Source organism: Thamnophis elegans, chromosome 4, assembly GCF_009769535.1.
Source record: "Thamnophis elegans isolate rThaEle1 chromosome 4, rThaEle1.pri, whole genome shotgun sequence".
Taxonomy (NCBI): Eukaryota; Metazoa; Chordata; class Lepidosauria; order Squamata; family Colubridae; genus Thamnophis; species Thamnophis elegans.
Genome location: NC_045544.1, coordinates 76,290,571 through 76,314,349, shown reverse-complemented (window position 1 = coordinate 76,314,349; position 23,779 = coordinate 76,290,571). Strand labels below are relative to the sequence as shown.

General features: G+C 38.6%; 2 protein-coding genes across 2 annotated transcripts; one reads left to right on the top strand and one right to left on the bottom strand.

Annotated features, from left to right (window-relative positions):
* Window positions 1-1,082: 1,082 nt before the first annotated feature.
* On the bottom strand, window positions 1,083-8,960 carry POLR1C (RNA polymerase I and III subunit C). The gene is made up of 9 exons (XM_032217079.1): window positions 8,857-8,960; window positions 7,765-7,836; window positions 7,133-7,240; window positions 5,609-5,741; window positions 5,380-5,496; window positions 4,877-5,026; window positions 3,832-3,981; window positions 3,098-3,214; window positions 1,083-2,352 (listed from the first exon to the last, which is right to left on the bottom strand). Exons 1-9 carry the CDS (start codon window positions 8,923-8,925, stop codon window positions 2,234-2,236), a joined length of 1,035 nt encoding a protein of 344 aa, XP_032072970.1. The 5' UTR covers window positions 8,926-8,960; the 3' UTR covers window positions 1,083-2,233.
* Window positions 8,961-9,315: 355 nt separating this feature from the next.
* On the top strand, window positions 9,316-23,175 carry YIPF3 (Yip1 domain family member 3). Its single transcript, XM_032217080.1, has 9 exons — window positions 9,316-9,579; window positions 14,255-14,458; window positions 15,133-15,239; window positions 16,012-16,057; window positions 17,226-17,318; window positions 17,607-17,738; window positions 19,433-19,546; window positions 20,543-20,666; window positions 21,665-23,175. Exons 1-9 carry the CDS (start codon window positions 9,484-9,486, stop codon window positions 21,778-21,780), a joined length of 1,032 nt encoding a protein of 343 aa, XP_032072971.1. The 5' UTR covers window positions 9,316-9,483; the 3' UTR covers window positions 21,781-23,175.
* Window positions 23,176-23,779: the final 604 nt, after the last annotated feature.

Here is a 23,779-nt window from a genome sequence, read left to right as displayed (position 1 = left end):
ATGGAGATTTTCAGTTAAGCGGCTTAGTAGTATACACATCTGGTTACATGAAAGAAAACAGGTCTTAATATTGATATTTGAATTAGAATTAGAATTAGAATTGATTTTATTTGTAGGCCGCCCTTTTCCCTGAGGGGACTCAGGGCGGCTCACAGAAACCAGGGAGAGGGGAATACAAAACAATACAATACTAAAACAACAACACATAATAAAATAATACACAACATGCATACAACATTCGGGCGGGGCAATGGTCCTTATCCCCAGGCCTGACGGGCGAGCCAGTTCTTCAAGGCTATGCGGAAGGCCTGGACGGTGGAGAGGGTGCGGATCTCTACGGGGAGCTCGTTCCAAAGGGTCGGGGCCGCTACTGAGAAGGCCCTCCTCCTTGTGGTTGCCAGCCGGCATTGGCTGGCCGATGGGATGCGGAGGAGGCCTAACCTATGAGATCTTATAGGCCGTAGGGAGGTAATGGGGTAATTTGGATTCTCACTAGTAGCCAGACTCCACTCTAACTTGTTTATAATCCTGATCTCAGTGTAACATTTATTTAAACCAAATTCCCCTGTTAAAATAGCTTTGGAATCTAGCCTAACTGTATTTATTGTGTCTTAATTACATTTTAATTTACTGTGCCCGTAATAGATGCATTTAAAACAACCGAGGGTTTTTTTTATTTGTAGAGATGTTGTATCTGAAGATGTCTCCAAATCAATGTCAATAAAAGTCTCTTAATTTTATACAAACATTGCTGTTCCTTTCCCCTTAACTCTTTTCACACCTTTTTTGAATATCACCACCATGACTGTTCTCTGGGTCAAACACTGCAATTATGAGAATTGCATACTTAATACAAAACATGCTGCCCTGACAGAAGCGCTCCTGTTTAACACATTAAATCAGCTGCATCCTTTAGAATTCCCGGTCAACTTCTTCAAAAGATGTACCTGATTGTGCATGCACAAGTATTTTCACAGAAACCTTTAGTAAACTTTACACATACAATAAATAAGCATAGGATGCAAAGCCTGCAGATGATTTAATGCTTCAAGCTTTTGTATGAATGCTTTGCCTTGCTTTATTGAATATACTCAATAAAGAATACATTATTTTAAGTTTGGGGTAAAAATTAGACATTCTTATCAAAGTTGGGCAACTCCAGCTTTTTGAGGCTTATAGGATTGTTCAATAAATTAAAAATAACATTTTTGATGACAAAGTAGAAGGAGCTAGAGCAATTCCTGCCCTGTGCCTTCTACTCTTCATAATGTTATATGCTGCCAAAGGTTATATACTTAGCTCATGTACTTCAAAGACTTAGACATAACAATATTCCAGTTAAGAGATGATTTCTTGCAGCTTAATTTTTCTACTTCAACTATTTTATCAATAGGAATTTTCTCTCCTGTTTCAATTAGAAATTCTCTATCAGTGAATAATTTATTAAACTGGAAGTATATTCATGTTTTGCCAGAAAGTAGCTAAAATGTACTTCCTTAACTTTAAAAACGATTGGAATCCTATACTTGGGGTGGGAGGAATATTCAAGGTGGTATTTCCCTACTTTGAAGAGAGGCATGTGTCCCAGTAACTAAAAAGTAATCTTTTAAAATAAATGTAGTGAGAGAATGTTAGGAGTAAATATTTTAGACCAGCATGTAATACCGGTATTATATATAAATGTACTCAATAATGACAGTTAACAGCATTTAAATTCTTGAAAGAATCAAGTATTTTCATGGATATTGAAGCAGAAAACTACAGGTTAAGCACAGATCAACTGACTTGGGGATTTTTTTGCTGACTATAGAAACTATGGACCTCGAGTAGAGAGGTGCTAAATCATAAAACTGTCATAGTATATAATACCAGATCAGCAAAAAGGTACTATATTATAGGTGATCGACTACACAGGTAAGATTTCTATCCCACTGTTGTAATGAAAACTAAGACTAACACAGGAAATTGTACAGTTCACGCTAGGAGCTTCAGATTGCAAAGCCTTATCAAAGAATGGCATCCACCATTGCCGGACCACAAATAGTACACAGGGCACTTGTTATCCTGAATTTCAGTTGTGTCCATGTTGTGTAAATAATGATAGTAATGGTTCAGCAATGATTGTTCTTTGACATCTCAGAGAAGGGTCATTGCCTTACAGACTGATGCAGTCTTCTTGTTCTTCAAATCAGACGTAGGGATTTCCCCACAAGAGTCTCTTGTGTTCCCAAATTTATTTCTTCTGGATGGATTTTAGCTCCTCTAAGAAGCGTTGGCATTTTCCCATTAGTACTTTGATGGCTTCACTCACCAGCACATCTGGAGGCAAGATGCCTGTGGATTCTACAGAGACTGAAGGGAGAAAAAAGGGTCTCAGTTTGAACTATCAAAGCATAAACAAGATAAGGTATAAAACAGTTAAGTAGCAGATAAGGCATTAAATGGTATAAACCATTGTATAAATGGTTACAGATTTTTAGCACTGAATGAAGGACTGGATCAAAATGATCTAAAGATAGAATTACATAATGATGTTAAAATGACTACTGAGATAATTTGGTTCTGTTTTGGTTCTACTGAGATTTGATGCAAAAACTAAAACTATAAAATAAAATACAGAACTAGAATAAAAAGTAAGGAAATTACACAAGGTGCTTAGTCATTTGACATTTCCAAGCTAGTGGTTAGCTACTACACAATAATATTAGTGCAGGCATTCTCCAACGCAGTCCTATCTAAAGGCTGGCTTTCGGTGGCACAATTTTCTTTAAAAATTAATAAGGCTGAGCCACACCCACAATTCTCATTTCTATTATTTCAACTTCCAAAACAGTCCTAAATCATACCCATCAAATTTGATATGAGTTAAAAAAAATACTAGGAATGAAAACCCTTTGATTTTCAGAGGCCTAGGACTCCAAACCTTTACCCCTCAAAAAAAAAAACAATATGGTGAAACATTCACCCCATTCTCATGTCAAAAACCACCTGCTAATTATTACCTCCAAGAAAAGGAATATTGCTCCTGATTCAAGGAAAATTGTGTATCAATTTTACAATCCATAAATATCAATTTTTTAAAAAGGAAATTACTCACAGATGTAGTGATCTCGTACCCGAGCCAAATGTACAAGGTTTTTTAAGTCATCATGACGAAAAATTTCTCTACTGAATGTGTCCAATCTAGCATTAGCTACTCTTGCTACTTTCTTTCCTAGGGAGGGGGAAAAAAAACAATACCTAAATTTCAAAAAATATTAACATAGCTTCAATGAACCTTTTCTACATACTTTTGGATTATATTTATTTGTCTCTGCTTCAACCCAACTATAAAACAGATTCCAAATAACATCTTGCCCATCTATATTGCTGGTTTAACCTGGACAACCCCACCGCCCCCCCCCCACCCCCAAGCAGTCTGATTCTATGTAGACTTTTCCAGATACCCCTCAATGAACTTCATTGAGCTTCTCTTAAGGGTGGGAATCAGCCTTCACTTATCAGAACCCAACATCAAGCATTCACTTGATTTTAGTCGAGGAAAATAGCCAGTCTCTGCATAGCAAATAGGAAAAAAAAGTGAAGGGAGGCATCCAACCAAAGATTCATTTTTGTTGTGGCTATGTTGCCATTTTTTTGTAATACAGCCCCCAAAGAGCTGATTGAAAGATCAAAAATTAGACCATCAGGAAGGCAAATATGCATTTCATCAAACAGAAGATATTAAGTTCTATGATTTTGTGTGTGGGCAGGGGGAGGAGGTTAGAAACTGGTCGAAATAAAATACGATTTGTGATTTTGTACCATTTAAGGAATGAAGAAAGAAATTACCTCTGATTTCCTCAATCTCAATAACTCCAGAAGAAAAACATTTCTTCAGCCGCTCAGCTGCTTCCCCTTCAACAGGCTTCAATAAAGTGATTTCTGGCAACAAACGGTAACTGGCTGTGGCAACTGGAGAAAATTTGGCATGATCTTTGCCTAAAGAAAAAGAGTGATTTTTAAAAAGCAAATGAATGCAATCAGGCATGAATGGGATGAGGTGGAGGGAGGGAGAGAAAGCTGGCAGCAAACAGGATTTGTTCTGCACATCTGTCCAACCCTCTGGATCAGGGGTGTCAAAGTCACATCGTCATAGTGACGTCACGTGACATATTGGGCCTTCGCTAAACCAGGCATGGGGGTGGCCAGCCCGTGACGCATCCGGCCCACGGGTTGGGAGTTTGACGGCCCTGCTCTAGATAGATAATAAAAACCAGTTGCACTCTTCTAAATAGGCCGTTAAACTTTCGTAACCAGTAATGCTGGTTACACCAAAGAAGCCTCTGAGCATAAGCAGAGAACACACATGGCAGGGATTCTCAAACTATGGTCTGCAGATTCCCAGAATTCCACATAGTCCATAACAGTCTTCCCACTAATTCATTGCAATTAGCTTATTAGTACTCTATTTACCTCAGCCCTTGTCTCCAACCTACTACTACCACCAACCTTTACAACTTGCTGCTTCACAAAAATGAATTATCGACTGAAACAGATTCACTGAAGCACACAAACGATAAAACGAATAGCAACAGGGATGCTACATTTCACGTCTCTGACTTTATCTAATCCAAAACTCAAACACGCTCTTTACGATGCAAAGACAAGAATTACAAAGTACTGTGGACCAGTTATGCTAGCCCATAAACAACAGAACACTGACTTATTAAACAAGCTAGAATAATCCAAGTGGTGAATCAACTACACCTTACCCTCTCTAAAAGGGAGCCCATCACTGAGATCTAGCATCTATTGAGAAAATATCACCCATAGGCACACCACCCCAAAAGAAGTGAAAATAGCCAAATTTATATCAGAACTTTAGCTGTCTCACCAATGCCCTTTACACAGTGCATAAGTACATCGATCTCTTGGCCGGGACGCAACTGAGCAATGAGGATATCATCGTGGACAGGTCGGAAATTTGCATTCATGTTGTCAGCCTGAGATCCTAGTGGTACCCACTCCATGTGTTTGCTGTAAACTATAAGAAGACTATTTTTAAAAAGAGTTGTGCTTACAATTACACAGACAAAACTATGGCATGATTCAATTATTTGTAGGGCCTTATGTGCTGCTCCAATCCAGCAGGACATCTTCTCAATCAGAAGGAAATAGCTTAACAATTACATTCAAAGTGAAGAGAGGGGAAGGCAAACACACACACACACAAACACACACACACACAAAATGAAGCCCTGGGTTCTTTATTTCAATTTAAAGAAGGGGAAAGATTTGGTAGACTGAGAAGCCTTGAATATGAGATTATATCAAAAGAATATTTGTATTAGAAACATAGAATAGCAGCCACGGATGACTTGAAAGCAAGAATTTTACCTTTATGGTTGATATAAAGCTCATTAGGATCAGATGATTCTCTAGCCGCCTGAAGATTCTTGCTGCATTTTATTTTCAATCGAAACTGTAGTGTGTTAATTTCATCGCATTCATCTTCTGAAAAAAGCAAGGAAGAACAAAGTAAAGTAAGATACACACACATTGCTTTAAGTTCTACTTAGTAGTAGCCAGCTTCAGCTTCTGACAAACACCTCCAACATTATCTTACCTTCACTCTTGTACTCAAAGAGACGAGGATCTGCACAAATAGGAATCAGTCCCAAACGGTGAGCCAGGATTTCATCCTGTACAATGGAGGTGTTGTTGTATATAAAGACTTTCTCCACAGCCATGGTTGGCACCTAGGTAGCAATTAATCAAAGCACTGGTTCTCAGTATCTTATGAATTTCTGGATTCTGGTGGCCTAACATACTGATCTAAACATCAAGTCTTAAGTTGGATTTTTTTTTAAAAAAAGGTTTTGTAGACTCCCCAATGTTCTTGTATTATTTATTCACTACCCTCTGATCTTTATTTCTGAAAAGTTTCTTCAAGCTCCAATTGGAAGAAGAACAAAGCAATTTTTAACAATAAATGAGATCCCAGAGGTACCCACTTCATGTGCTTATACCTACTAGGCACATATAACAATACTGCCAGTTTGGCCTAATGGTTAAGGGACCAGGTTAGAAATCAGGAGACTGTGGGTTCTAGTCCTGCTTTAGGCATGAAAGCCAGCTGGGTGACTTTGGGCTAGTCACACTCTCTCAGCCCAACTCACTTCACATGGTTGTTACTGTGTGGAAAATAGGAGGAGGGAAATGTATTAAGAATGCTCGCCACTTTGAATTATTTAAATAAATAATAAAGGTGGGATGTGAGAGAGGGAGAGAGATGGAGATGAGAGATAACTATGGGTTTGCCCTTTTGGACAACAGCTTTCTAAATTTCAAAGACCTTATCTATAATAATACTTGCTCTTTTCCTACAACACAAAAGTAGTTTAAACTTCTACAAATCTTATTTTCTAATAAACTACCTCATTTAAAAAACTGTTCTGAAGACTTCATATTACAATTTGTCTTTCACAACAGTGTCTTTGACAATCCAGAGCAGAGGTGGCGCAGTGGTTAGGGTGCAGTACTGCAGGCCACTTCAGCTGACTGTTATCTGCAGTTCAGCGGTTCTAATCTCACCTGCTCAAGGTTGACTCAGCCTTCCATCCTTCTGAGGTGGGTGAAATGAGGACTAGACTGTGGGGGCAATGTGCTGACTCTGTAAAACCGCTTAGAGAGGGCTGAAAGCCCTATGAAGCGGTATATAAATCTAACTGCTACTGCTATTGCTATTCTCAATGCAAATCTTGTGATATTTTTCAGAGTATGCCTAAGCATTAAAATACCAATATGACAGTGGTGGGTTCCAGATCCCGTTGCAACCGGTACACTGCAACAGGGCTGGGCATCCACCACATGCACGTGCACAGCATGTGGTGGTACTTACCGCCCACGACCCTCCAGCTGCTCGGAGGAGCATCGCGCAGGCACCATAAGCTCCGTGCGCATACGCCCCAATCAGCTCAAATGCAGGTAAGGAGGGCAGGTGGGAAGGTGGGCCCTCCGGAGCACCCTACTGGAATGGGATCTGGTGCTCCCAGCAGGCACCGGTACGCTCATACTGGGGTGTACCAGTCATATCCCACCACTGCAATATGACTATGCTGGCATTACTTTGTGGAAAAGAAATCAATACCTCAGCAAGCAAGATCCTTCGGAAAGCATTAGCAATGGCTGCATCAATCCCCACCATGTCAAATTCCAAAGTACTTTCATCCATATGGATCATATCTACTCTGAAATTCTGTGAAAACAAAGTTTGAAAACAGGCATCTATAGGCATCCTCTTTTGGTTAAAAAAAGATTTTGCTGACAAATAGTAAAAACAACAATTATCCTTATAACCAAATCTATTCAAACAGTAGCCTCTTTAAATCGAACCCTGGTTGAAAAAGTCTTACCATGTAATTAAATGTGTATGTCATTATCAATGCTGAAAATTCTGGTATTTTACAATATTCTATAAATATTCATTTATTCAATTCACATTCTCCCTAGTTTTTCCAGTCAGATGAGCATAGAAAATGGCTTGTGCAAATCTTTCATAAACAGCAAGAAATTGAACTAGGTTCTCCACCATACAAGCAATATCTACATTTGAAAATACACTACAGCTTGAACCAGACTACAAACAAGCTAATAAGATTCAGAAATAGTGTTTTGCACTGATTTGTTGCTATCAAGTACAGTTAGAAACACCACCGTTCCAAGGAAATCGGCAACTTTTGACTTTAAACTACTTAACGGAAAGAATCACTTCCTTCTCACCTTTTCAAATCTTTGCTTATCCCAAGCATCATCGTATCCTGAATAATTCCCAGGAAAATCTGTTGTGTGGACCTGGAGAGGAAAGAAACACTTGGTAACTCTTTGATAGAAAATGCAGATTATGCCAGGTTCAATCCCTGGATAGAACTGAAATCCTGAACAGTTGCCAACCTGTGTTCTCTATATGGGTATGTGTTCAATAAACTACAGGTAGTCCTTGACATATGACCACACTTGAGCCCAAAATTTGTCGTTAAAAGTTGTGAAGTGAATTTGGTTCTATTTTATGACATTTCTTGTCACAGTTGTTAAATGTAATCGCTGCAGTTATTAAGTTAGTAACACGGTTGTTAAATGAACCTTGCTTCTCTATTGACTTGGCTTGTCAGAAGGTCACGAAAGGTGATCATATGACCTGGGACACTGCAACCGTCATAAATATGAGTCAGTTGCCAAGCATCCAAATTTTGATCATGTGACCATGGGGATACTGCAACGGTCGTAAATGTGAAAAACAATCACAGGTTACTTTTTGCAGTGCTCTTGTAACTTCAAATAGTCATTAAACAAACTTGTAATTCAAGGACTAGCTGCAACAACTTAATTCAACATACAGGAGTTTCCAAATTCAAAGCCAAGATGACTACTAAAAAACGCTTTACAGAATTATCTGGACAACTGGTGTTCAGCATCACTTGAGACTTTCAAGAAGGGATTGGACTGCCATTTGTCAGAAATGGTGTAGGGTCCCCTGCTTGAACAGGGATTGGGGGGGTTGGACTAAATGACCTATAAGGTCCCTTCCAACTCTGTTAATCCATCTTGCATACATGCATCTGTGTATCTTCAAGCAGCAACTTGTTTTTATGTGGAGAAACTGTCAAATATCCCAGACAAAATTCGCAAATCCCTTCCTCTGCATCACAAATGTTGTTAGCAGAGCTTCATTCATTCATTCGGCTGCATTAGATTTATATTGTTTTATATGTCAGGTTTCTCTCCAGGAAACATCCACTGAAATAATTTACAAGCCCCGTTTCGTGGCCAGACAATACTATCCCTCCACCCATCCCGCTGCTTTCTTTCGCTTACATTGCGAACACCGAATTCGCCCAGAACCACGCGGGTCCGCATCTCTTCCACGCTCCCGGGCGCTGCCATCCTTCACGCAAACACGTTACATAGGGTCCAGCCAAGTCCAGTGCGCAAGCGCAAAGTTTTACCATCGAGCAGGAAAGCGTCCCCTCTCACGTGACATTCGAATTCCGGTTGAGCGGCTCTTCCCACAGAACGGAAATGGGTGGCGGTGTGTTGCCATGTTGTGTGTGGCGCTTTCTAAAATGAACATTTTTGGGTGGGTGGGTGGGTCGGCGTGTTTTAGAGTCACGTGTCAAGAGGACGTGTAGGAAACGTCTTGGTAATTTTTTCCGCTTTTCTGTTTGTCCCGTCGCTATCCGTCCCTCCTGTTTCGTCTGGCGTAGCCGGAACAACCAAGATGGCACCGTAGTCAGACCGGCTCCTGGGAAATCTCGCGAGAACTCCCGAGTCTCCACGTCCCCCGGTGCGGCTCCTTAACCCCCCCGAGCGCGGATTGCTTTGGCTTTGCTCCATCCGGGGTTTTTCTGCCTGGCTTCGGTCGGGTCTCCGCGCCCCCCCGGCTCTTCCGTTAGCCAGAGCGCGGCCGGGGGCGTCGGTGCCTCCGCAGCCGCTGCTGGGGAGATGTCCGGCCCTGGGGCAGCCCCGGTCGCCGGGGTAGCGAGGAGCGGGGCTGCGACGGCGACTGCGGAGTGGGGAGCCTTCGAGGACAACATGCAGGTAAAGGGAAGGGGGGTCGGGGTTTCCCGTTTCTTGAGATCCATCCCCCCCAATTCGAATTGGGCTCCCTTCCCCGCAGCCTCTGTCGCCCCGTTCCTGGGCTTTGCTTTGGGAAACACCTACACAGGCAGTCCTCGCCGTACGACCAGAGTTGAGGCCAGACTTTATGATGCTAAGTGAAACATTTCCTAAGGTGGCTTTTGCCCCGTTTTATGACCTTTATTGCCCCAGTTGCTGAGTGAGTCACCGCAATTGTTAAGTGAATCTGGCTTCCCCATTGATTTTGTTTGTCAGGCGGTCCGCAAAAGAGGATCACCTGACCCTGCAACCGTCGTACATGCGATTCAGTTGCCAGGTGTCCGAATTTTGATCAAGGGGCTATAGGGGAAATGCTGTGAAGGTCGAAACTGTGAACAATTGGTCGTAAGTTAGCTTTTTCAGTGTCATAACTTCAAACTGTCGCTAAATGAACTGTTGTAAGTCGAGGACTACCTGTATTATATGGTACACCATCCATTCTCTGAGGGAGATGGGCGGTGAAGAAATATAAAATAAAAATAAATTTAAAACACCCAACAAGGCTGGAAATATGCCCGTGTTCTCTGTGGGATGGAGGAGAAACAGCTGAGCCTCCCGGCGTGTCCCTTGGAACTCAGGCAGTCCATAAAGAGAATCCTTGTGTGTAGTGCGAACAAACAAACAAACAAACAAACAAACGTGAATAGTGTCACAGCAAAATAAATACAAGGGAAAGGTCTCAAAGGCAGATTGTGTGAGGAAGAAGGTGGATTCCAGATACATATCCAATCCATCAAGTTGCTGTTTAGTTTTTTTTTGTGGGGGGGGGGGGGGGCAAGCACCTTGTGTAAGATTAGTTCCTGGTTTCCAGGCAGACTTGGATAGCTATGCAGCTGAAAAGATATTCACAACATTAACTTTAAGCTTGTGCTTGGATTGGTTTTTGGACTAATAAAAGATAGCGATCCGCATTCCCTTGTTGTTCTTTGTAGGCCATTTGTTTGTCAAACTTACTGAACATTTGGCAGAGTCCAATCTGCTTGTTATCAGCCTTTCTGCCAATCCAGCCAAGCTCTGGAAACAGTTCGGTCGTCCATTTCTGTTGCCTTTGCTATACACACAGTTGCACAGGATTCAGGAATGTATCCATAATATTGAATGCCTTAAAGCAGTGTTTCTTAAAGTGTGACTCCAGGATCCTCTGAGGGCTCTGCAAAATCAAAATTATTTGCCAGATCTTGAAGATATTTGCAATTAATTAAAATAAGGTCACTCTTGTTTTAATTTTTTGTTTGTTAAATTTTTTTGTTTGTTAAAAAAAAAAGTTTTCATGAAAAAAATGAATGAGTTTAATATTTTTATTTGTACATGATTCAATACTCAGCTGTTGTATAAATGGATCAGCTTTAATTTTTAATAAGTAAATATTGATAAATATAACCCACACCAACATGGGATCATCCATAATTTTGAGAACAGGCCAGAAGACCAACAATTCTAAGAAACACTGTATTACACAATAAAATACAGTACACAGGGAGTATGGACAAAAAAAAAATTACAAGGATAAAAAGTATGAAGTGGTAAAACAGTAAATGGCATTGATGTAAACTAAATTTTGGTTGTTGTTTTTTTCTTACCATACCCCTTAAATCTTTGATTATTTCTTTCTCTTTTCCGGGATTTTGCATAAATTGCTTATTTACAGTAACCAATCGCTCCCTATCACGTGCCCTGTTATAGGAAGTATTTAATATTCAGTGGGTAACTATCACTAGATGTTTGTTTAACAGATTGTCTATCAGACTATATAAAGCAGCAGCTTTAATTATAGTTCCCCAAAGCAATAAATATTAATGTTTATTCTGTGTTCCATTTTAATTTAGTAGTAAAGTGTCCTGCCCAGCATTCTTTGCTAACAGTGTTGTAACCTGCCTCAATGTTGTGAAAGAGACATGGAGAGTAGGAGAGAAGAGCAGTATCTTTAAGACAGGGCAGTTTATGATACAATACAAAACAAATGGTCCTTTCTTTATAACCATTCATTCAACAATCACTGAAAGTTATGATAGCACTGAAATCATGGTAGTTAGAACTGGTCCTTAAAATTGCAGTCATTGTAGCACTCCTGCAGTCACATGATCAAAATGTGGGCACTTTTTTTAAAATATTTTTTTAATCCAGCCATTATGTTATTTTTTATAAATAATTCAAAGTAGTGAACATACCTGATACTGTTTTCTCCCCCTGTTTTCCCTACAACAACAAACCTAATGGGTGAGTTGGGCTGAGAGAGTGTGACTGGCACAAAGTCTCCCAGCCAGCTTTAATGCCTAAGGCAAAACTAAAACTGGAAACTCTTGGTTTCTAGTCTTGTGCTTTAACCACTAAATCAACTGTATATGCACAGTATACTGCCATTGAACTGTACAATCAAAAGAAAAACAGTACATGTGTTTAAAAGGGAAGATATGATTATGTTTTTTCAATAGAACCATAGAATAAAATAACAGAGTTAGAAGGGACCTTGGAGGTCTTTGAGTCCAACCCCCTGCTTAGGGAGGAAACCCTACAACACTCCAGACAAATGGATATCCAATCTCTTCTTAAAAACTTCCAGTGTTGGAGCATTCACAACTTCTGGAGGCAAATTGTTCCACTGATTAATTGTTCTAACTGTCAGGAAATTTCTTCTTACTTCTAGGTTGCTTCTCTCCTTGATTAGTTTCCATCCATCCCTTTCTTCGGGTGTTTTGAAGAACAGCTGGATTCCCTCTTCTTTGTGGCAACCCCTGAGATATTGAAACACTGCTATCATGCCATCCCTAGTCCTTCTTTTCATAAGACTACACATATCCAGTTCCAGCAATTGTTCTTCATATGTTTTAGCCTCCAGTGCCCTAATCATCTTTGCTCCTCTGTACTCTTTTCTAGAGTCCCAATATCTTTTTTACATTGTGGCGACCAAAATTGGATGCAGTATTCCAAGTAGTAGCATTTTGTCATTTCACTGTTGATTTTGCAAATGGAGCAATTTACCCATAAATTAATTTAGCAGGTTTTCTTTCAGTTAAAGGTAACTACTATGTCTATATATATATATATAACTATATATGTTCCAACATATAATTTTGGGCTGAGGAAACTGGGCAGCTGCCAGATGCAGAAAAAAGTTAACATGTTCTGTATCTCCTTGATGGCATTTAGTAATTGTCTGGATTTTTGCAGTCAAGATATGATAATTCTATCAACTACATCTTTTGTTTTTCTTTTTCTTTTCAGTAACAGATCTATTTTTCTGTTGTGTAATTTTACATTTCGTTCTCAAGAGATATTTCCAGAGTGTTTTGTATGATTTCAGTTTAATCAAACATAAAAACAGGAAAAAACTAAACATATAAAGTTTCGAGTTTCGAGTTTAATAAAATTTGTATGCCGCCCACTCCCATTGGGACTCTGGGCGGCTCACAACAAGACAAAAGAAACATTTAAAATTTAAGAGTAAAAAATACAATTAAAAGTCCACATCATCCATTCCATCTAAGCGAGACTGGATATCAATCAACAGCCCCAGGCCTGCCAGAACAGCCAGATCTTGACGGCTTTACGGAAGGCTGGGAGAGTGGTAAGGGTCCAGATCTCTAAAGGCAAACATTGCAGGAGAGCAAAGCCTCATTTGCTGAAAGGAGCTCAATTGCCCTAGCTGAGAAAGCAGGCAGTTGGGATATTTTTAACAAGTACAAAAAAATGAAAGTTCTAATGCCTAAGAAAACAGAAATACAGCTTGTTTAATCTTTTTTTTAAAAAATATCAAAAGTGGAGATTAGGCAAAAGATCCCAAATGTGTGGAATATCTGAAAAAAAGTTTTTCTCTAGGTCCTGGTGAATCTACCCAGATAACAGTTTGTGTGTCTTCCCTTTCAGGTAGATACAACTCAGAATTTATTCTATGTCTACTGCCCAGGCCATCATAGAGACATAAAAATAAGCATACTACTTTGAGTTTAGCTCAGAAACAGACCAAACTTGACCTAATAAAACGCTACAACAATGATATTATAGGAATGATATGATTGCTAGGATCCCATCCCCAGTGGGCAGTGGCCTCACAGCTGTGTTTCACACCACCTGCAGATTCTAAGCCAGACCCCTTGTAGGATACTTTGTGGTTTCCTGAGCTGGGTAACAATGTTGTCTCTTACCTTGAACTTTTCTTCAGGCTGTTACATTTTTATATTGAAATAGTTTCCAAGGTGAAGTTGAAAACAGCACTTTTACGAATACTTACTCTTGCACCTATACATAGAGCTTTTCTTTATAAATCCCAATGATAATCTCTATTTCCTGATATTAAGTTTACTCTGTATATATGGAAGAATATAGCAAATAGTGACAGATAGGGGGTTTCGTGCTCTTTGAGTAGTCCTCATTAGCTGCATAAATTAATATGCATTCTAATTATCCTATTCTAATTATTATTATATGCTAATTATTCTTATTCTAATGTTTGTAACAGTCTGTGCCTTTTCCTGCTCTAACTGGATCCTTTTTCTTTGGGTTTTTTTTTGGGAGGGGGTGTGATAATCCAATGTTTCCTGTTAAGAGCGGATAATTGCGTACCTGTCTTGAGCTGCTTCTTTATTTTTGCATTACACAGGGTGCAGGCTCTGCTGTAATTGATATGGAAAACATGGATGACACCTCTGGCTCTAGTTTTGAAGATATGGGAGAAATGCACCAACGCATGAAGGAAGAGGAAGAAGTAGATGCAGAAGCAGCTGCTGCTGCAGATGAAGAAGATGGAGAATTCTTAGGAATGAAAGGTTTCAAGGGGCAGTTGAGTCGGCAGGTAGCAGATCAGGTAAATGGAGCTCTTATTGGTTTACTAGTGTTCCTCCAATTTGATGACATTTGAACTCGGTAGACTCCTGCTTCCAATATGCTTCTGATTCTAGTCCTCAAGGGGGCAATGTTCTGATTCTTCTTTCATAATGCAGTATTGATTTTAAATTTATACCTGTCTTTTTTACATCAACAATATGTGGTTTACATAAACGATATACGGGATATCTTTACCACCCAAAGTCTTGGGAATTTAATAAGAGTCATACCATGTTTATGATACTGTACAAATGATATCATTGTGATTTATAAGTTAGGTTATCATTTGATTCTTAACCATTCAACTCAGGCAATTGTTTGATTAAACAATTATGTTTAATCAAAACATGGTTTAGCATAGTGTATTAACAAAATTGCATAGTCAATACTTACTACTAATTTATGAAAAATTGGTTTTACTTCCTTATCTCAGAAGTAAAGTAAATCTTGTTCATGGTATTAAGGGGGGGGGGGGCGGAATGACTCTAGACCTATAGTATCTTTCTATGCATTATAATCCTATACTAAGTAATTCTGCTTTGATGTGGTGTGGTAGAAATGCCCTTGATTTGCAGATTGTTTCTTTTTTAAGTTCTCTAATTCTTCAGAACGAGAAAGGAGAGAATGTTTAATTAATATTTTCTCTTTTTTAAGATGTGGCAGGCTGGAAAGAGACAAGCCTCCAAAGCCTTCAATCTCTATGCTAATATTGATATCCTCAGGCCCTACTTTGACGTTGAGCCAAACCAAGTTCGGAACAGGTAAGCAAGCCTATAAGAATATCAGCTGCCTTATCTATCAGTGCCATTCATAGAGGTGCTGCTTATTAATAGTTCAATTAATAGTTTAATGTGTTAATTACAGAGCTGTCATTGTGATTGAAATCAGTTATCCACCATGATATTGTTTTCTGCTAATGGGGAAAAAAGGCCATTCGATTCCATAAATATTGTTCAGGCTTAGAAGTGGTTTTGGTTTTGTTTTCTATTGAAAATCTATTTCAAGCCTTTTTTCACAAGTGGGAGGGTACTCAAGATATTCTTAGCTCTATTTTCCTTTTTCAAAGAGTTTTTAAAAAACAGAAGATGAAAGAATTACATGCAAAACTATTGAATATTAATTTTCAGTTGTATTTGATTTAGCACTTTTATCTAGTAAACGTTGTTTCAAAGTTCTATTAATCGGTCCTTTATTAATAATTAAAAGTCAGAAATTTCATTTCTGAGTCCATAGCTTCTCTGACCATTGTCTTGATCACATGAAAACAATAAGAAATGCAACTTTATGCAATAAGTTATACCCTTCTCTTCTTTTCCTTGTTTCACCCTAAGGCTTAGTATTGGTATGAGCATGGCTATGTAAAGATTATGTATGGAGAGATCATTTTGCTTATGTTGTATCAGTTCTGGCGTGTTTTTTTTCATAACCTATTTTATTTGCTAAGAAAACCAACAATGTTTAAATGGGATGGTTGCCTAAATAATCAGGTGTTTTCTTTCTAGCTATTAATCTGTACAATCTGTTTTAATTTAGATTGCTGGAATCCATGATACCTGTCAAGATGATCAATTTTCCCCAGGTAAGCTTATTGCTAATGTGAGCTGCCCAAAGTCATTTAGATGAGATGGGTGATCATAAAAATCAAAATCATCCCTATATTACTTCATTTCTTTTCAGCAATAAAACTAGTGTGACAGAGTGATATCTACCTTACGTTTCACCAGTATAACCCTCTGTTTTCTAGTTGATAAACTGCTCAAATAGAAGAGAGTAAACAATGAATGCTAAAGAGTGATGACCATATTCAAAATGTAATGGCTTCATTGCTTCATTCAATACTATATTGTCACATCTCTTAGTTTATATTTAGTGAATAGTCCTTCAGCACAGTGGGCAGCCAAACTTGTCAGGCCATTCAAACGTAATTGTCCCAACAGACAAATGCTTAGGGCATCATAATTAATTGTAGAAATTGAATTCCAAGTTCAATAAACTCAAACTATGAAATTGATTTCATCTAGAACTTTATAACATGAGTTTTCATATTATATCAAGTCATTTGAACACTATCAGAATCATTTCCCAAACAATTACATAGAATAACTTGTCATTTATGAAAATAGTATAAGAGTTCTTCCCTAATAGTTCTGTTATTGTATTTTTTCTAGTATAAGACGGACCTTTTTCCCTCAAAAAAGAGGCTGAAAATCTGGGTGTGTCTTGTACACTGAATACAGCATTTTTTGCCTCCCAAAACTACTCCCCTTCACCAAAATGGCCGTGCATAGCTTTTAGGAGGCTTTCAGAGAGCTCCTGGGGGCTGGGGAAGGCAGAAATGAGTGAAAAACAGCCTGTCCCCCCCCCCAGCACTCTACAAGCTTCCTAAGGGCTATCCATGCCCCCCCTTTTTTTTGACAAAAAACAGGCCCATTTTTGCAAAAAATTGGGCCATTTTCTGCTTGTTTTTCCCCCACCCCCAGGAGCACTCTACAAGCCTCCTGAGGGTTATTCATGCCTCTTGTTTGTGGGGGAGCATTTTTGGGAGGTTTGCAGAGTGCAAAAACTTTTTTTTTTAATTTTCCTCTTTAAAACCTTGCTGCGTGTTATACGCTTTTTACTCCGAAAAATACGGTACTTTTGCAAATGTTTTAAGAAAATATGAATGAGATTTTGAATATATATTTGACTAGCTGACATAATAACTTTCTTTGAACATTGATAAATGGCTACCATGCATTATTTTCCAGAAAATAGCTGGTGAGCTTTATGGTCCTCTCATGCTAGTCTTTACGCTGGTGGCTATTTTGTTGCATGGAATGAAGACATCAGATACTATCATTGTAAGTAGAGGGAAATTGCTCTCCTGTCTGATCAGTGATCCGTTCTATGTATCTTTTGAACTTCCTTGATGTTGCAGTCGTGTGTGTGTGTGTGTGTGTGTGTGTGTGTGTGTGTGTGTGTGTGTGTGTGTGTGTATTGATGGAGAAAGATTTGTTTGGAGTACAATTGTACAATTAATGCTTACTGCAGACTTCACTACATGGAATATTTATGGGAAGTATTAGTTGATAGCCCCGTTTGCAATTTTCCTGGAATGCTTTTCTGATATTCTCTTGCTCTTTCTGCAGAGGGAAGGTACATTGATGGGCACAGCAATTGGCACCTGCTTTGGTTACTGGATAGGTGTTTCCTCCTTCATATATTTCTTGGCATACCTATGCAATGCTCAGATCACTATGGTCCAAATGTTGTCACTCCTGGTAAGTCAAAGTCAGTTTTCTATCAAGGACTAGTCTATTGGAATCTAGAGCAAGTTTTCCCAATCTAGAGTTACCTCAAAACAACATAGTTAAGATAGTCCACCATATCTGGCAAATGTTGAATTAAAGATAGTAAGTTTAACAGTACCGCTGTATACTTCCATTTTGAGTAAACTGATGTTTTTATATCCACATCAAGTATAGATGAACAACTTTCTGTTAATCCTAGAGCCTACAGTACAAATTGAATGTTCATGGTATCCATCTTGGATTGGTTTCTTATTGCTTTTATTACTCATTTGTATCCTCCCAAGTCTTTTTTTGCAATACTGTGATTTACAATGTGATTTGAGCTTAACCAAACCAAAGCAAGGTATTGTGACATGGAATTTATAATATTCGCTGTTCTTGCTAGATTCAGGCATTACAAAACATCAGATTCAGCTATAGTGTTATCTTTAGATTACATTTGTTTCAAACTTCAACTCACAAAAAGAACCCCTGAATGGGCAGTTAACAATCTATAATCCATCATTCTCACAATGATTATGAGATTCATCTAAGAGACCTTAAGAGACCCTAAGAGAGCCTCAAACAATAATACTGTCATTTTTTTGTGCAATGCTTTGTTTTGTTTTTCTATTAATACAGTTTTCTCATTAAGGTCAATAGATTCATTTTTTTCTCATCTGTCAATGGGCCATTTTTCTAATTGCTTGCTGGATCATCCAGGTGGTCTTTGACAAGCTTGAAACAGGCAGAAGTATGTTTTCTGAGATCAATGATTTTATCCTTGCTACTCATTCTTGCTCAGTGTTCTTCTGGTGGACTCGAACACTGCTACAAGACAATGCAAGAATAGCCTGTCCATCTTTTGCCTTTTGTCTTGGAATTCTTTGTAAATTCCTAGACTATTAGAGTGATACTTTTTTTGTTGGGTGACCATTTCTGCAAATAGTTAAAATGGTGGTACTGTAATTCCATTTGTATATAACCTCCTGTCCTTGGATTGATTGAGATACATTTTAGCAGTGGCTCTGTAGCCCTTCTCATAAGCAACAACAATCTTCGTTATGAAATCCAATGGGTTCTGTTTCAACACGGGCGTTTAATTTTATCATGTCTATGCTGTAAAAATTAATTCCAGTGGTGCCAACCAATATGTGTATGCTTTTTATAAGGGAAATCCTTCCTACATACATTTGATTGCCATATCATTGATTGGAACACCTGATTCAACTTATGCCCTTTAGAGAGTTTATTCGTATATTTTTTTCCAAACAAGGCAGTCAATATTGGCATGGTATGTTCAATAAAATAATATGTAGTACATTGTTTGAACTATCGTTTGTTTAAGCAAATGTATTTGTTAATGCTTTGATCACAGTGTTGTAGAATTAGAATTGGTTCTCATGGGTTCACAAACTTTCATTACTGTAAATCGGACAATGGAGGCAAATGATGCTAAAGTTCAGTCATTTTGATCAATTTCTAAACAATTTATTTTTATTAGTTTGCATGGATATTACTGAGTTGGCTGTAATAGCCAAATATTATTTTAGTAATCTGTTACTGTTTTCTTTCCCTGCTGTGTCAGGAGGAACAGCAGAATGTATATAATGATGTTATTTTTTGTCTGAGACATTTCCCTGCCTTCATGCTCTTATTAGCTATGCTTTCTTCCTTCATTTTAGGGCTATGGACTTTTTGGGCACTGTGTCACCCTGTTTGTCACCTACAATATCCATCTTCACTCTCTTTTTTATATTTTCTGGCTGGGAATTGGTGGTCTCTCCACACTACGAATGGTGAGTTATAGGAGTCATTGGGAGGCTCTGTGCAAGGCATAGAAGAGTTCTGGGAGAGGCAATGTTTTCTAAGCACCTGCCTCGTGCGAGGTTGGGCAGTGCTATCCTAGAAAGAGATGCCCATCTCCTGCTGCCCTGAGTACTAAGACGAATGACCTCTGACCCAAGGGCCACCTGCCAGTGGTCATTTCCACCTGTTGCTTTGACACTCTCTTCAGTACAGGGCTCAACAACTTAGATTTTGGATTGCATGTAAGCAATGAATATTAATTGCACAGCAAAAAAATAGATGATGATTAACTGCACAACAAAAAACTGGGTATAATGGAGTTTTAAGTGGAATAGCTGTTGCATGGGGAAAGTTCCACTCACTTGGCAGAAGAGACCTTAATCCAGTGCTGTGGATAGGACTGGAGATATCTCCTGCTGCAGTGGATATTAGGATATCTAAATGTTTTGTGTTCTTAGTGGCCCTCAATGCTTGCTGAGCCTTCATTTTTTTACTATTGGACCATTGATCAGTTTCCCACACTCAGTCTGTGAGGGCCAGATTTTATGTGCAGGGATAGATAAATCTGCTATCTCACTCAGAGTCCAAGACCTATTGGCTAATCTTACCTGGTTTGACCAAAAGGCCGTTGTGGCTGCTGCCCATGTTACTACAGCTACTTGGAGCTACAGGTGAGAGCTAGGATAGAGATGGCAACCAAAGGTGAATAAGCAACCATAAAAAGAATCCTGCATATTGTGTAAAGTTTAGAATACTATATTTAGTTCTGGTCACCATATCTCCAAAGGGATATTTGTAAGGCTAGGAGGGTGTATAAAATTATAAATTATTTGGAACCTAAAATAGCTTCCTTTTGAAGAAAAATGGAGCAGATGGGGGGGTTCAGAAATATACATAAATGGATCACAGAAATTGGTATTTTTGTTGTCCCCATGCTGTTCAGATTTTATATCCGGAGATTGTAATCTGATTTCTATTTTTCCTAGGTTGCTGTGTTGGTATCACGCACAGTGGGACATACCCAGAGACTCATCTTGTGTGGAGTACTTGCTACCCTGCACATGCTCTTCCTTCTTTACCTGCACTTTGCTTATCATAAGGTTGTGGAAGGTAAGAGAAGAAATTAAAGTGTTTTGAGTTTGGAAGAACTGCCCACTGTCTGTAGAAGTTGTGGCCTAAGTGGACTCTTCTAGCATAATCCTCTGATAGTGCAGCCCTTATTTCTAGAGTATGTATACATTCATTCAAGTGAGACAGATTTAACTTAAGAAGAAGCAGTACAGGTCCTAGACTCACAATTCATTTACTGATCATTCAAAGTTACAATGACACTGAAAAAAGTGACTTATTACCATTTTTCACATTCAATGACTGTTACAGCATCCCAATGGTCAGCTGATCAAAATTCAGATGTCTGGCAACTGACTAGTATTTATGACGGTTGCAGTGTCCCTGGTCATGTAACCTTTTGCAACCTTCTGACAAGCAAAGTCAATGGGGGAGCCAGATTCATTTAACAACAATGTTATTAATTTAACAACTGCAATGATTCACTTAACAAATGCGGCAAGAAAGGTTGTAAAATGGGGCAAAACTCAATTGTCTCATTTAGCAACATAAATGTTGGGCTCAGTTATGGTCGTAGATTGAGGGCCACTTGTATTAGCACAAAACGTGATTGGAGTGGAGCCAGCTTTGCCTTGCATTGTACCTAAGCTGTCAGTTTCTTGCACTGCTGGTATTTACCAAAGCAATAAATCCCATCTTTATAATATTCATAATTATGACATCTCGGCAAGCTGAGATCAGTTTTCCTTGTTCCCTCCTGGCCTCCCACAAGCAAAGTCAATGTGGTAACATTCCCACAATGTGGAAGTTGCTACCACTTGGTTAACGATGGCAAGCAGGACTGCTGGAATTGTTATTGCTAGATGACAACTGTAGTTGACAGCAATTGTACTCCCAATTGCAATTGTAAGCCAACCGCCCATGTGTACATAGATGTTAGACTGAAACAAAAAAGGTAAGGTAATATGAAATTAACTATGATGAGTGTTGGTACAAACAGCCTAATGTTTACTGTTGATTGTTGATTTTCTCACTTGTAGGCATCCTGGACACATTGGAAAGACCCGGCATTCCTCCCTTTCAGAGAGTTGCCAGAGACATTCCAGCCATTTCTTCTGCTGTAATGAATATAACAAACAAATTAGTTGCTGCATAGACCTAGCCTTACAGACTGGTGTGCTCACCCTGTTTTTCATTGGCTGCTGTTGCCACAATAAATGGACAAAGTCACAGCAGAAGTAATTGGCTTATCTGCAGATTTGCTTTTGGAAGAAGATTCCAAGGACATTTCAGAAGAACTGCCTCTGTCCAACTTTGGCCAAAGTGGAGCGGATAGAGCCTTCCTAATGGGCCCTGTATATTTAACTGGGATTGCATAAGTCACTCTTTTCCTGCATATATTCTTTGTGCTTGCTTTTGTCTTTCTAGACTATGTAAATCTTCTTTGTCAAGGGAAGAATTAAATTAAATGGATATTGGTTCTCAGCAGTTTCTTCTATTGGACCTTCATCATAAATTGAGATCAGGTACATCACTAAATGCCCACAGTCATCTTCTGAAGCCGACAATTAGCTGCATCTTGCCTACAGTCTTTTATGTCAAGACTGGTTTTCTTCAGTTAACCTAATAACATTTAATGAAGGCCTCATTTAGAACAGTGAAACATTCTTAATTGAGTAATTGATTAAAGTCATGCATCTGTATTTATAATAGGTTTTAGCTCACCCTGTTAAGTCTCCATTATATCTTTTCAAAACAAGTTTAAGCTTTAGCTGATTGTCAGCAATTATTTTTGCTTTTAGAAGTCTCCCTAATATACAGCGTGTATATTTTCACAACTTCCCTGTTGGGTATTTCTCAGAAGGCAAGATGCATTCCTTGTCTATTATTTAATCAAAAGCACTGGAAAAATGACACTGTCCTTTGACTTCTGCTTTTTAAAATAATACAGGCAACATATAGTTCTTATCATTTCATTCTGCTTTTTATTTTCATTTTTGTTTTTGAAATGTTTGGAAGAATTACTGCAGCTCATAAGATGAAGTGACTATATCCTACAAAAACTTGTAAGAGAGGACATTACTTGGAACTTGAAATAATTCTACAGGCATATAGTAATTCTTGAAATTAACAATAGCAAAACATAGTCTGTCATTTGGTAAAGTCATTTTGTCATATCTTCAGAACAGGCAGAATTGGGGAAGACTAGATAAATGCTTAATCTAATCATGATGAAGAGAATATTTAATAGTAACCATATCTGGATTGGATGGATATTGACTTTTGACTTCTGCTTTTTAGAAAATGGTACATGTGACATTGAGTTCCTATCCCTTCGTTATGCTGTTTGTTTTCATTTTTGTTTTTCAAATTTTTGGAAGAATTACTGCAGCTCATAAGACCGTACCTGGATCTGATGGACATGCTACCAACCACGGGTGGAAGGGACGATACTGCCTTTAAGCTTAAATGGATTCCCTCCCTTTGCAAGGATCTACATTGGTGATGGTGCTTTGTAACTTATTTACAAATAGTGGCAAGGTAGCCTTCTGCTACAAAATCAGGCTACTTCAAGTGATTAAAGGGAAAGTAATGCTCCAGAATATCTCAAATGCGTATATGAGAGATGGAACATCTCAAGTATGGTCTGTATAGTCCCATTGCTGGGCTAAAACTTTGCATGATTGCACTGTGGAGAGTTGCCATCCTGTAGCAGTGATCACAAATGCCATAAAGTGTACAGAATCTGTAATGCTGAATGAGTGACCATTTAGCATCAGCCTTGAATTTCTACCCTTATCCCAAGTAGTCCTTGATTTGTAAACATTTAGGAACTGTTCAAAGTTACACCAGCATTGAAAAAAGTCTGGTTCTTATACTGCTGACTACTGCAGTCTCCATGGTCACATGATCAAAATTTGGGCACTTGACAACCAGCAAGTGTTTATAATGGTTGCAGTATCCCGAGGTTTAGAATCTTCTAATTCGGCTTCTGACAAGCAAAGTTAATGGGAGAAGCCGGATTCATTTAATTTATATTTATTTGTATCCTTTTTATTTTTACAAATAAGTCAAGATGGCAAGCATATTTCAATACATCATCCTCCTCCCCACAACAATAATTAATGATTGGATTGGAATCTGATTTAAAATAA

What these genes read in the sequence shown, in the direction of transcription:
- POLR1C (XM_032217079.1), bottom strand. Translation starts at nt 8,925, where the DNA reads ATGGCAGCGCCCGGGAGCGTGGAAGAGATGCGGACCCGCGTGGTTCTG. An exon ending in GAAGGATCTTGCTTGCTGAG is followed by an intron (nt 5,742 to 7,132) that starts GTATTGATTTCT and finishes ATTGCTACCTAG; the next exon opens with GTGCCAACCATGGCTGTGGA. An exon ending in GCTTTATATCAACCATAAAG is followed by an intron (nt 5,027 to 5,379) that starts GTAAAATTCTTG and finishes GTCTTCTTATAG; the next exon opens with TTTACAGCAAACACATGGAG.
- YIPF3 (XM_032217080.1), top strand. Translation starts at nt 9,484, where the DNA reads ATGTCCGGCCCTGGGGCAGCCCCGGTCGCCGGGGTAGCGAGGAGCGGG. An exon ending in GTCGGCAGGTAGCAGATCAG is followed by an intron (nt 14,459 to 15,132) that starts GTAAATGGAGCT and finishes CTCTTTTTTAAG; the next exon opens with ATGTGGCAGGCTGGAAAGAG. An exon ending in CCAAACCAAGTTCGGAACAG is followed by an intron (nt 15,240 to 16,011) that starts GTAAGCAAGCCT and finishes GTTTTAATTTAG; the next exon opens with ATTGCTGGAATCCATGATAC.